We start from the raw sequence: 13,621 nt of genomic DNA, 5'->3' as shown, positions 1-13,621 counted from the left end.
TCCCTTTTGATACTTTTAGTTCGCATAGCGTTACTCGTCTTGAATAGTATCTGATATTTTCACTGATTCAGGCTTAGCAATCATGGTTAAATAAAAAACTTTGCTAGCGACACATCCATCAGAAAGGACATAGTTGCTCTATGTCCCGTCCTCTCTAGTGTCACAAGCGAAGTGATCCCTTTTGATGCTTTCAGTTCATCAGAATGGACATGGCATAGAGCTTGTTGCTCTATGTCCCGTCCTATCTATTATCACGGCGGACGTTCTTCTTTGCGGGCTTCATCACACGCTGGCCTGTATCAGTGAAAATATCAGTTACTATTCAAGACGAGCAACGCTATGCGAACTGAAAGTATCAAAAAGGGACCACGAGCAAACCATGCTTGTAATCATAACAGTCATTGTTGGTCTGGTCTCACCTAACCAGCTAACCAGGCTGACTACATAGTGACCACAGTCGAAATCATCACATGACTTGTCAACATGATGGCAGCCATCTTGTCAAGACCTTGCAGATCAACATGCAAAGAGAATACAAGTAGAGACATTGAAATCGGCATAAATCCATAGATTTAGGAAATACGGACATAACGTTAAACAGTTGAAGGATACACATTTCCAATGCACTGAGCGGATTGCAGGTCGAAGCATCATGGTTATGAAGATATGAACGATTTCTGAAACGTGCATTGCTTAGCAGAAAGAAGTCAGAAATAGACATTTCACATTTAGTATTGACAATGCATGAAGTGAAAGGACATAGTAGATTTGTTTCAAAGCTGATACCCAGCAAACTATAAATATGCAAATATCGTTAACGTCGACAGTACACAATTAAAATATATTCGTATAGTGATGTCATAGTGATGTCATAGTGATGTCATAGAGTTGTATTCGCCTTATACGGTGTGATGTCACCGTGATGTCATACTTGCATTGAAAGTATGATGTGTGACATCACTGACATCACATCTGCTTGAGGAACAGAGCCGCACCGCACTGCACCCACTTCTCCGGCTTTCCCACACACGGCACGTTGATCCGCGTCACCAGGCGCTGTCGGTCGGCGGTAAAGTAGAGGGGCAGCGCCAGGCAGTCCTTGGTTGGGTAGGGGTCTTCAGCACTCTGAAGAAATCGACAACAATTAGAATAAGTACAATGCTCGAGCAGGTCACTATGGGCCAGTTTACATCCAAGGCATCTATCTAAATAACTGAGTTTATGAATCCTTAGCCTGTATAGAAAGGTCAATGTCCCGTGTACAGGGCAAGCAATACATACAAGTTTCCGGCATGTTGTAAGACAGGGGAGATATGGTACTTAAACCCAAGCCATACTACAGGTGGGTTGTTGGACAGGGGATAAGGTAAAGTTACCTTTTGAACCCAGGCCATATTGCAGGCAGGTATGGCTGCCACTGTTGGTGAGTTTCTCTCGTTCTCCAGCAAACGCTTTCCGTCAAACGTGCAACCTTCCAGATAAAGTTCACCCACCTGTATATATGTACACAACATGCCCCCCCCCCCACACACACATACACACACATACACACACACACGCACGCACGCACACACACACACACACACACACATTTACACGTGCAAGCACACGCACACACTCGTACACACGCGCGCACGCGCAAACACACACACATACACACAGATTAGTACCGAAACACAGACAGGCAAATGAAGATACCAGTAGAGAGGAGCACTGATGCATGTCTTCAATCAATGATCATGAACCAAATACACAGCTTTAAGCCATCCAGTTCTATTTCAAGAAGGCGCCAACCTTCAACACACTATCTCTATTCAGTTGCTCAGACTTATCATCACATTCTATTGTTGTACATGCACAGGTCGTCTACCCCTGTTAGTATGACATCAGTTACAAGACATATCTCATTAGTAGACAATGATCAACACCCCCTGATGCCTGAAAAGCGTACATTCACGTCCGGATAGTAGATAATACTCATTATAAGACAAACAATTTGAAACGCCGTGGTTATCTACTAATGAGAGTAGACCTGTGCATTATAATTATTTTGCTCCTCTGCGCATGGATCAGCAGTGAATTTAGAACACTGGGAGCGGGTAGATGATAGAATCCTTAAAAGAGAGGGAATACAGGGGTAGTTTGCTTCGATACACAGTCACAGTCTGCATTCCCTACACTCAGTGCAGGCAGTGAGAGACTGGATAGGGCCAGTGCCGCTGGGGGTGGATGATGGTCATACCAGTTGTTTTTCAAGAATCCTAGTGCTCATGGAATGTCTGCGGTGCATCTAGCTATGTGGGAATTCTTTCCGGTTATCACAAAGCACTCCAAATAACTGCTGGTCTTGTAGTGCAGGCGTCAATGTCAGCTGGATATCCATTTTAGAGATACACAGAGCTATGATCCTGAAAATCGGAGCACAGGAACAGTGAGAGGCCCAGACTGAGTCAAGCACTCCCCCGGGGATCTTGGCCCCAAGTCTACTGTGGTGTGTTTCAGTACATTATGTAAAGCAATGGTGAAAGGTAGAGAGAGAGAGAGAGAGAGAGAGAGAGAGAGAGAGAGAGAGAGAGAGAGAGAGAGAGAGAGAGAGAGAGAGAGAGAGAGAGAGAGAGAGAGAAAGAGAGACAGACAGCAGGCACTGCTCACAGATATGGTGAGCTGATGGCTGAGTGTGTAGTTATTGCCCTTCCACCAGCACACAAACTTCAGGCCATCCATGCTGCACTTCAGTTGCCTGGAAAGGTCACAAGATCACACACATTCAGAATCACCGCCATACACCCAGACGGACACAGGCATAAAAGTAAAACAGAGAGGTACCGGGCTGTCCAAGAGAGTGCTCAATACCGAGAGGCAGAGCTAGTTCAAACAATAATACGAGTATGAAAAAAGTGTTTTAACTCCGAGTTCCACGCACTAAGCGATCATCAGAAATCAGCATACATTGTACACATATTGTATACATATACATAATCATACAGACATTATGGAAACAAAGTAATACAGTTATCGTGGTCGGATGACTGCCCTTGTCCAAAGTAATCACACTCTGTGTTATGTTCTTACCGTGCAGTTTGCTGACGCAGTGCATTCAGGAACGTATCCGGTCTGAATATCTCCGACATGTCAAGCTGAGCACCTTTGTAGAGTTGATTGGCGTGTACACGCTGTAGCCATGTATCCAGTGCTATCAGTCGACCGGCCAGTGATCTCAGGTACTGCACGGTGTCTTCTGGACCATCCCACAGTGTCGACCAGACTGGTGGCACCTACACACATGTACACATGTGCACAGGGTTAGTCCAGCTGTTTTGCTACTTGACCCCCCACCCCCATTTTTTGATGCCTGGTTGCAACGCTATCGCCGAAACCTCCGGTAGGTCGAGTTGCCCCCTGTGCATCGACACGTCATCCCTACATACCCTGTGTCTTGTTTTGTGTTTTTCTCCACATATCTCTCAGTAGGCCTGTGTTCCTAGTGAAATAAATAAAATAGAATATAAACAAACCTGGCAATATCACATTATACAGTGGCATACCTCATGATTGAGCATGGCCACTGCCGTCTTCTGTACTTCAGCCGTCAGCAATGACGTGCCGTCAAGCACCCGCCTCAGTGAGGCCAGATCAGCCTTCACCACGTGCATGAGTTTCACAGCGTTCAGGCGTTCCTGCACTAGGAAAGCCCCGACAGGACTCTCAGTGGTGCCATGCACAGGACTGGACTTCTCCAGCTTCTTTAGGTCGGGACCCTGTAAGCAATGTAAATAAAACCAAAACCACTCTAGCATTGGGAATGGTAGAAAGCAACTTGCAAGAACATGTAAAAATTGGGCTGGTAGCACAAACTTGGCTGGCAGTTATTTTCTTACGATGTTCAGGGAAGGTTTATGAAGTTCAACAATGGCTATTCTAGAGAACATTCAAGAGTCGTACTAAGCAATTAGTTGTGTCTCATTGGGATAATATTGCTGCATGGATGAAAGGCAATACCTGGTTTAGTTTGTCCCATAGATCCAGCACAGGTTTGAGTTCTTTAGTCCAGCGTTCCTTGTCAAACTGTCCTCCGGTTACGTCAGGTCGCATCAGCACTTTGAGCTGAGCTATCACCTGCAACATACACATGATTGTGCAATACACAATAGGGATATGATCACAGGATATTGCAGACCGTAGCCAGTATGATGCACAACTGAGAAAGTTCAACTCCCACTGTCAAATATGTATCTAATATTGACTGAGTACGAGGTCAATATAGGAAATAAAAGCCGAGTAAAAGTCCGAGGCGAAGCCGAGGTCTTTTACGAGGTCTTTTATTTCCTATGCTGACCAAGTACGAAGTCAATATTAGATTTATCACGACTGACCAAAGCATGTGTTCAATCGCTAAAAAGGAGTCAAATGTAAGCGGTCAATATAGCCCTAAGGAGTGAAATATGCAGGAGTATTTGACTGCTTAGGTATGGCAAAAATCTATGTGAGTCAATACTAAGGGAATGATAATGAAGTTTAACACTGATCTTCCTTTGAACTGACACCTGGAAGTTTTCTTATGAATGACAGCGTGACCCAATGCTGTATGCAGGCAAACCGATACAAGCAGTATCTTTATTCTCATCCCCAAAATGGAAAGATCAATCTGAGATTCTGAATGCACACCGACGCGTAGAGCTCACCTGTTGGCTGACCGTTCTCTGCGCTGACCGTTCAATGTTCGTCGGCAGTCCAAAGTAAGATGGTTTGTCAATGTCAGGCAGCATCTTGATAATCTCAGAGAAATTCTGCGCAGAGAGAAGTTGCCACATACAACCATTCGAGCAAGTTAGAAGGAAACAGAACGATTGCGACCACCAGCCAGAATCAAACCTGGACCGTAGAGTTTGTGAAAATCAATTGACAGAGCATGACTGTTTATACTTCCACACACCATTGGTTGGTTTTCATATTGAACTTACAACAGTCCTTGGTTTACGGCAAAATGGCAATTTGACCTTGAAAATTCACCTGTTCTCTGTTTTGCAAGACAATCTTTACATATGCCCAAGGATCACCCCCCCCCCCTCCCCCGATCCAAGGATCACCCCCCCCCCCCCACACACACACACATCCAAGGATCACCACCCCTCTCCCCCCGATCCAAGGATCACCACCCCCCCCCCCCCCCGGATCCAAGGATCAAGTAAGACATCACTAACCTTCAGTTTGTTACTGGCTGGCAGATTAACGTCTTGCACCAGAGTCCTCTGCCGGCCCGCATCCTGTTTCACAAACCAATGCATTAGATCATACATTTCAGTAAAGGCAACACCACAACACACAAGCAAAGGCAACACCACAACACACAAGCAAAGGCCAAGGAATTGGACTATGCACAGAATCTCACTTACCACAGCATTTCCATGGCATTATTGAATAACTATGCCGGCTTTGTTGTTTGTCTGTTTGTTTGTCTGTTTGTTTGTCTGTTTGTTTGTTTGTTTGTTATATTTTCTCTTCTTCCTGGGAATTAATCACAGTCTACGTATCAGGATGGGGCAAGAGAGTATGTGGACTGAGTCACGTCTCCTGCATGCACAATACACACAGACATACCTGGTTGAACAGAGACTTGTTGAAGTACTGCATCAGGTAGGATCGCAGAACGTCAATGTCAAACAGATTGTCAATCCGACCGCCGTATATAGCATTCTCCATCAGGCCGTGCATGAACTCCCAGGGTATGGGGCCACCTTCTGCATTGGGATTCAAAAAATATGAACAGTTCACATCGATCACATCTTCAGTTGAGATGCGTTGGCGAAGTTGCGGCACAACGCTGCACTAGTGACTCACGTTGCATACATGTTAGCGGTTACACTGTATACTTAGCGTGCATAAACGATTCCACTAACTCACCCTCCAGGACGTTATTAATTTTACATAAACTCTATAATTCTGTCTGCTCCAACTCCCTCATTCTAGAAGAGAGTTCTGCATGGCAATTATAAATTGTTTATAGTTATTGGAAGATAAATAGACATACATAAGGAACAAAATGTTGTGCATTTCCACTTAGTTTCAACAACAAGGTACTGCATTATCGGACATTGTAAATGGTTCTGACCCCCACCTGCTCTGGCTATGAGGCGCTCCAGGATGTCTGTAGCAGCACGGAGATCAGACTGGGAAAACTCATAGAACTTTGTCCAGCCCTACACGACAGCAACACCAACAGATGTTGTATACATTACATGCATCATAGGAGTCGTGTGTCATATCATGTTTCTCATGCTATTCATCCTTGCACACGCTACACTAGACGTCTGCGTAAGGACAGCTTGCTGGTGTGCTGCATGCATTTATTGCTAGTTCCATGCGTAGCTCTTTGCCCTACTGTGGCGGGAAGGTCGTCCCGTGCAGCCACAATGATCCGCTGCGCTACGGAGGTTCAGTTCCGGCAAACATGCGTGCGGATTTGCATTTTGCTGCTTGGTTTTGATGTATTTGTAGTTAGTGCGAGGAAAGAGCTTGCTGGTGCAGTTGTTGTTTTGGTTTGGTTTTGAGTTTAGTTTGCTCTTTGTTGTTACCTGGTTTGAACGATCGCCTTTTGTGGAATCGTTACGCTCATTGTGGTACAATAATACAGTCTTCAGAAATATCGAATACATAGTGGTCCTTCGAGCCGGATCTAGTCGCGGTTCATTTTATAACCTCACGAGGATGAGTGAGTCGGGGCCGTCCGGACCGAGGCGTAGTGGAAGAAAGACTAAAGGCTGGCACTCGACTCGATATGGGTTTGAGGAGTCAGATGAAGAGGAGCTCGAATTGAGTTTAGCGAAATTGAATAGGCGAGCGGAGGAACTAAAACTCCTGATCGCAGAGGAGACCGCTTCTATGGAAGCGCTGCATGCAGCCTGGATCGCGCGTGGATTGAGTGAGCGTCATGGACGTACATCAACGGCAGAGCCGAGTCCCGTGCCAGTACCAGTGCCGAGACGACCAACGCCTGCACCGCGATCGCGGAAGACGAGTGCTACTTGTAGTAGTCAAGGAGGTGTTGTCGGAAGATTGGACAGCCGAATGTCGATCTCGGCAGCAGAACAAACTAGTTGTAGTTTTGATCAGCCTGCACTTGATGGAGTAGGAGCGCCTGGAACGGCAGGAGTTCAACTTCAACGTGTGTCATATGCGCCTCTTGCACCTTCACCTGCGCCTCGAACTCGCGTGGAACCCAGACTAGCCAGGTTTAGTAGGTCCAGCGGCAGCAGAAGGCAAGATCGCAGCAGCAGCGGCAGCAGAAGGCAAGAGCGCAGCAGCAGCGGCAGCAGAAGGCAAGAGCGCAGCAGCAGCGGCAGCAGAAGGCAAGAGCGCAGCAGCAGCGGCAGCAGAAGGCAAGAGCGCAGCAGCAGCGGCAGCAGAAGGCAAGAGCGCAGCAGCAGCGGCAGCAGAAGGCAAGAGCGCAGCAGCAGCGGCAGCAGAAGGCAAGAGCGCAGCAGCAGCGGCAGCAGAAGGCAAGAGCGTAGCAGCAGCGGCAGCAGAAGGCAAGAGCACGTCAGCGGCCGATTGAACCCGGCTGATCTACCAAGCCGTGGAGTTGCGGCCTCGCACTTGCAGGATGACGGCAAATGGTGGAGTGGCCCAGAGTTCTTGCAAGAGCGTCCGGAGCGATGGCCGAACAAAGACATCATAGTGCCCCAGGTTCTTCCGGCACTGCTTCAGCGTCCGCACCCGATGACTCTCACTGGCCAGATCCAGGCAGAGCAGACGACGTGCCGCCTGCACCCAGACAACGTCTCGTCCTGGAGCTATCTTCTGCGGGTCACAGCCTGGTGTAAACGGTTCCTTCATAACACCAGAGGCCGACCTCAGCAGTGTGACAGCAACGCAGGTGCTACCGTGCAAGTATCTCTCAAGAGTGCTAAGGCTGTTTCGGTTCCCGAATTGACGGTCACAGAACTCCAAGGCGCCGAGCGGCTCTGGATAAGCTATGCGCAGAGGCAGTGCTACGGAGAAGTAGTGTCAACGCTGAAGGAGAAGAAGCCTCTTCCACCCAGTGCACCGCTAACGAAGCTACAGCCGTTCCTGGACACTGACGGTCCACCGCTGCTCCGAGTTGGTGGACGGCTCCGGACCTCACACCACCTGTCTGACCAGTTCCGGTCCCGTGTGATACTGCCCGCCAATCATCGCGTCACTCAGCTAATTGTTGGGCATGAGGATGAACGCTGTCAACACGGAGCAGGCACGAACCATCTGCTCTCTAACCTGGCCGATCGGTATTGGATCATCAAGGGTCGCCAGGTCGTTAAATCCTACCGTCACCGCTGTGTCCGTTGCCAGAAGCTGTGGAGACGTGTCGCTGAGCCCAAGATGGGGAACTTGCCAAACATCCGGACAAGCGGACCGTTACAGGCATTCGCTCACACTGGAGTAGACTACGCTGGGCCTTTCCTGGTCAAGATGGGACGCGGACGATCGCAAGAGAAGCGCTATATAGCCGCTTTCTCATGTCTGCAGACCCGTACATGCCACCTGGAGGTAGTGCGTTCTCTGGATGGCGATGGCATGGAGATGGCTATGGCAAGGTTGTGCCATCGCCGAGGTCGACCAACACTGATCCTATCCGACAACGGCAGTAACTTCGTTGCTACCGATCGTGAACTGCGGGAAGCGCTGAGGGATTTGGATCAAGCCAACATCACAGCTGGGTTGGTGATTCAAGGCATCAGATGGCAGTTTAATCCACCGCGATCACCGCCACCTCTGCCGCCGCCACGGAAACCTCCATGGCCGCTACCTCCTGTACCACCGCGGGGAAGAGCTCGGCCGCACTTCGGCGGAGCATTTGAGAGGGTGGTCGGGGCCTTGAAAAGGGCACTCCAGTCAGTCCTGTACAAGGCTAGCCTGACCGACGAAGAGCTGCAAACTTCGTCGTGGGTCATGTCAACGTCGCAACAGCTCTGGAGACGGCGGCAGACTCAGAGTCGACGCCAGTTCACCCATACCATCGCGGAAAGTTATCCAGCAGCTCCTCAGAGATGTTTGGAAGCGGTGGCTAAGAGAAATGGTCTCTGCTATGAACATCATGACTAAGTGGCGCCGCCAATCGGGCACGGTCGAGATTGGAGACGTCTTCCTCGTCATGGACGATGCGTTATCACGCTACAGATGGCCGCTAGGACCCGTGAAGGCCACGTTCCCTGGCAAGGATGGCATTGTTCGCGTCATGGACATCCAGGTCAACGGCAAGAAATATCGGCGTGGTGTTCGATACCTAGTGTCGCTCGATATCCCGACAGCTGAAGCAGCCACTGCGGTATCTCAGTCGTCAGCCCTCGACTTGGATGAGTTGCAGTAAGACACTAATGGAACAGACGTTAGTTAGTAACACAGTACACTTTCGTCACCTCATTTTCTCGCTGCTTTCTAGAGCATTAGGCACTTATTCCTCTATGTGCTGTGTGCTACATACTAGTATCTTCCTTTGGTGTAGTTTCACTCTCCCCTGGTTCGTTCAAGGTGGGGGGTATGTTGTATACATTACATGCATCATAGGAGTCGTGTGTCATATCATGTTTCTCATGCTATTCATCCTTGCACACGCTACACTAGACGTCTGCGTAAGGACAGCTTGCTGGTGTGCTGCATGCATTTATTGCTAGTTCCATGCGTAGCTCTTTGCCCTACTGTGGCGGGAAGGTCGTCCCGTGCAGCCACAATGATCCGCTGCGCTACGGAGGTTCAGTTCCGGCAAACATGCGTGCGGATTTGCATTTTGCTGCTTGGTTTTGATGTATTTGTAGTTAGTGCGAGGAAAGAGCTTGCTGGTGCAGTTGTTGTTTTGGTTTGGTTTTGAGTTTAGTTTGCTCTTTGTTGTTACCTGGTTTGAACGATCGCCTTTTGTGGAATCGTTACGCTCATTGTGGTACAATAATACAGTCTTCAGAAATATCGAATACAACAGACACAAAGTGAATACTACGCACAATCACGCACATTAGAACTTTGAAATCATTGAACGCAATGATATCACAGGTTGAAGGAAGGCGGAAACAAATCATTCAGCATTCATTTCTGGGCAATGCCATCAGCGCAATCATAAAAAGCAAACATATGAGCTGTACCATAGAAGCACACATAAAAGCAACACGTGTGCGCGCACACACACTTACGTACCGCCCCCCCCCCCCCCCCCCACACACACACACAATCAAGCAAGCAAGCATGTACACATACATGAATGCGTGCCCGCACGGACGCACACCACCACAGCCATCGCCACCACCATTAGCCACACTATACCTGAGGTATGAACGTTCGTCTCTCCTGCACCACAGCATGCAGCCAGGCGACAGCGAACAGTGACTGCGCACGTGTAACACTGCCATTGGATAGGAACTCTGGACTCCATGCTTCGGTGGTGCGCAACAAGTTATTGCGAATACCAGGAGGAGACTACAAACACAAAGAGAACCAAAACGGAGAGGGTGAAGAAGAGCCAACAAGAAGAGGGTAGAGACTACCTTCCATAGCATGGTATGGGAAAGCTCACAGCAAACATTTGAGCACACAAAGACTCACATGGGATGAACGAAACGCTTCACATTAGTAGTGTGGGCTTACTAGGGTTTACTGGGGTGTTAACTCACCTCATATGTAAGCTTCAAGCTAGTCTGCAGAAGAATGGCTGGGAAACGAGGATGGACTTCGGCCGTCAAGAACAGCCTGAAGCCCTCGACTGTTTCAAGAGAGTTGAGTTCCTGAGCAAAGTGATATCGAAATAAGTTTTCAAAACAGTTTGGTCAATATGAATACATTGCCGTAGGAGACTGACGTTGAAATCATTTCTACTTCAAGCCTAGCTTTATGGATGATGGCATGGTCAGTCTGCAACATTAGTCTAAGTGCAATATGCTAGATGATGAAGTAACATGTCTTGCAAATCAATTTCAAGAGGAAAGTGTCTGCGCCGCTGAGAAGCCCTTCCGTGTAACTTGAAAGCAACACGTTGAATTGATCAGCGTTCTGGCAATTCTACGCTGCACACGGCGACATCCTTGAATACACTAAATTGATTTTATTTCAAAACTCCACTCACAACTCAGCTAGCTGCACGGTGTTTACATGTACAACGGATTGAGCTTAATCTTTCCTTTTCAAACCTGCTGCGTACCTTCTCCAGTGTTGGCAGCCAGGCAGTGACCAAATGCAAGTTCTTCAAACAAAGCCAGGCCCCATTAGCAGCACACTCGCTAAGCAGTCGCAATGCTATCTCTGCCTGGCCTTGTCCCATAGCAACCTGCATCGCAAAATACAAAGCAGCAATTAAAATTGCATCCTGGTGTGTGTGCGTGTATGTGTGTTTGTATGTGTATGTGTGTGTGTGTGTGTTTTGTGTGTGTGTGTGTGTGTGTGTGTGTGTGTGTGTGTGTCTGTCTGTCTGTGTGTGTATGTGTGTGTCTGTGTATGTGTGTGTGTGTGCGCACACATGTGTGTATGTATGTGTGTGTGTGTGTGTGTGTGTGTGTATGTGTGTGTGTGTGTGCGTGCACACATGCATGTACGTATGTGTGCGTGTGCATACGTGTCTCTGTGTGCGTGTGTCTGTACAATTGCATGCATGTAGGCTTGCATTAGGGGTTTGGCAAGATGACGGTGAATCAGCACCCAAAGCACAGAAACCATTGGTAAACCCAACGACGTCTCTTTCACAATTTCCTGTCCTAGTCGGTGCTACATTGGTGATATGCCTGGCACTAGGGAAGCATGGATGCAGTGAACGGGATTTTCAGTCTTTGACCACTTTGGTGGTGGGTCTGATCTACTCCTCGCCGCCCACCGCTTTAGGAGCTGCATCTGCGCCTTGATCTTTGAGGGTGGCGGCGTCTCAGCGGATGCGGAAAATTCGATCCCCAGCCGAGTCCCCTGCGAACCATGAACTATTTTATTGCTGCTATTCATATCACCAATTTTCCGACATTGAAGACGTGGTGCAATTGACCTCATCGGGTTTACCAGTTGCTTTTGTGCTGAGTGTACTGTAAAAGCAGAAATTTTTGGTGGTGTAATATTTTCGGTATTCTCCAAAATCGGCGGTTCGGTAGAGGGAAATTTTCGGTAAAACCCGTTCTCCAGGTAAGTGTACTAGTACTACATGATTGTATACAGTATCGGTTGTACCAAAATTTTCGGTGCGCTTTAATATCGGTAATAATTGTTGGCACCGAAGTTACCGAAAATAAAACACCACCGAAAATTTCTGCTTTTACAGTACCAACCATGCTGCTTCTTACCTGATGGAAGCGGTCACTGCCCACAGATGATACGGCCAATTCCTGGATGTCCTGAGACGGATCTGAGCCTGCTGATACCACCAGAAGGATGGGTTCTGAGGACACAGCCTCTTGTGTTACCACACGTTTTAAGCTGAAGTTGCCACCGGATAGATGCTTCAGACCTGTAGCGTGATCCGCACACAGACAGTACCAGTTGTTAAGAACTATCACATTGTCACATACTGTTTAGTTTTCGTCTCGAGCATGTCTACTTGTGTTTCCGCTGTCCACTTGTGAAATGTAGCCTTTTCCAAAGTTGTGTTCTAGTCTATAATCTTGAGAGTGGAGATGGCACACAGTTGGGAGCAGTCATATTTCGGCGAGTGTCGACACTTGTTGATTTCTCCAAGACCTACAATGCATTTTCACATAGTGTGAACGTTGCACCTGAATCTCTCCATATCTTGCTCTCTGATGAGAAATTGTATACAGTCGTCCCTCTCTAATCCGGCACTTGTTTATCCAGCACCCTTGCAAACCAGCACACTTTCTGGCAAAACGGATTTTTTCAGTTAATTTTCTACGCTTTAATCCGGCACTTGAATTCCGCCTCCAGCAGCGATTTTCTGCAACAAATCACTCAAACTGTACATAATTCGATTTTCTAATCCAGCAGTTGTACATCGCATACTGTCAGGGACCATTGTAACATACACAACACATGTAGCATACACTTGAGAATATCCTATGCTAGTGCATAAGATATTCCTAAGTGTATGTTATAGACATGCATTCCACAAAGTACTTGGTTTGACACAGAAAATCCCTACGTTTTGACGTACGACACAAACATGTATGATAACATGTGGGCCGGGTTGGAGGGCAGGATTTGATAATCCATCACCCTTGTTTATCCAGCGGAAAATGCCGTTGCAAAAGGTGCCGGATTAGAGAGGGACGACTGTACCACTCTGTCCAGCCACAATGCATGTAATGCATTAGTGTTGTTAGATCCTCCTCATGGGGGTTCACAAACTTACCCAACGCCTTGGCTGCAAACTCCGACATTGCACTTTGCAGTCGGTCAGGACGCAATGCTTGAACGACAAGCACCTGTGGAAGGCACGCCGAAAAGAACGCGAACGATGAAGGCGAGGGCAAATATGTACTGTTCTACCTTGTTTGTAAGTAAGCTCTGCTCTGTGTGGTATTGGACACTGTGTGTGTGGACAGAGAATAATTCTACTGCGTGGAAGAGATGGAGGCAAAGAGGAAGAGAGAAATGATCGTAGCAATACGTGAAACTCAGAGTTGCGACACAGCTTCCAATCCCTCTCTTGTGTACAAGGCTCTATTATGGG

At 47.8% G+C, this 13,621-nt stretch overlaps 1 protein-coding gene across 2 annotated transcripts in view; it reads right to left on the bottom strand.

Moving 5' to 3' along the window:
• Nucleotides 1–461: 461 nt before the first annotated feature.
• LOC135817103 (cytoplasmic dynein 2 heavy chain 1-like) overlaps nt 462–13,621 on the bottom strand; it is a 60,512-nt gene continuing 47,352 nt past the window's right edge. For both annotated transcript variants that reach the window (XM_065330221.1, XM_065330222.1), the window contains exons 67-81: nt 13,301–13,373; nt 12,279–12,442; nt 11,159–11,284; nt 10,635–10,745; nt 10,288–10,440; nt 6,116–6,197; nt 5,599–5,738; nt 5,202–5,264; nt 4,683–4,787; nt 4,000–4,116; nt 3,546–3,758; nt 3,073–3,275; nt 2,653–2,740; nt 1,377–1,493; nt 462–1,125 (exon numbers count right to left, since the gene is read on the bottom strand). In XM_065330221.1, coding sequence (XP_065186293.1) covers nt 967–1,125; nt 1,377–1,493; nt 2,653–2,740; nt 3,073–3,275; nt 3,546–3,758; nt 4,000–4,116; nt 4,683–4,787; nt 5,202–5,264; nt 5,599–5,738; nt 6,116–6,197; nt 10,288–10,440; nt 10,635–10,745; nt 11,159–11,284; nt 12,279–12,442; nt 13,301–13,373 — 1,914 coding nt within the window. In that variant the 3' untranslated portion in view covers nt 462–966. The remainder of the gene's footprint in view (nt 1,126–1,376; nt 1,494–2,652; nt 2,741–3,072; nt 3,276–3,545; nt 3,759–3,999; nt 4,117–4,682; nt 4,788–5,201; nt 5,265–5,598; nt 5,739–6,115; nt 6,198–10,287; nt 10,441–10,634; nt 10,746–11,158; nt 11,285–12,278; nt 12,443–13,300; nt 13,374–13,621) is intronic.

The sequence above is a fragment of the Sycon ciliatum genome, chromosome 5, assembly GCF_964019385.1.
Source record: "Sycon ciliatum chromosome 5, ocSycCili1.1, whole genome shotgun sequence".
In the NCBI taxonomy this organism is placed as follows: domain Eukaryota; kingdom Metazoa; phylum Porifera; class Calcarea; order Leucosolenida; family Sycettidae; genus Sycon; species Sycon ciliatum.
The sequence above is the reverse complement of the archived record's forward strand: the minus strand, read 5'-3'. Positions and strand labels throughout refer to the sequence as shown.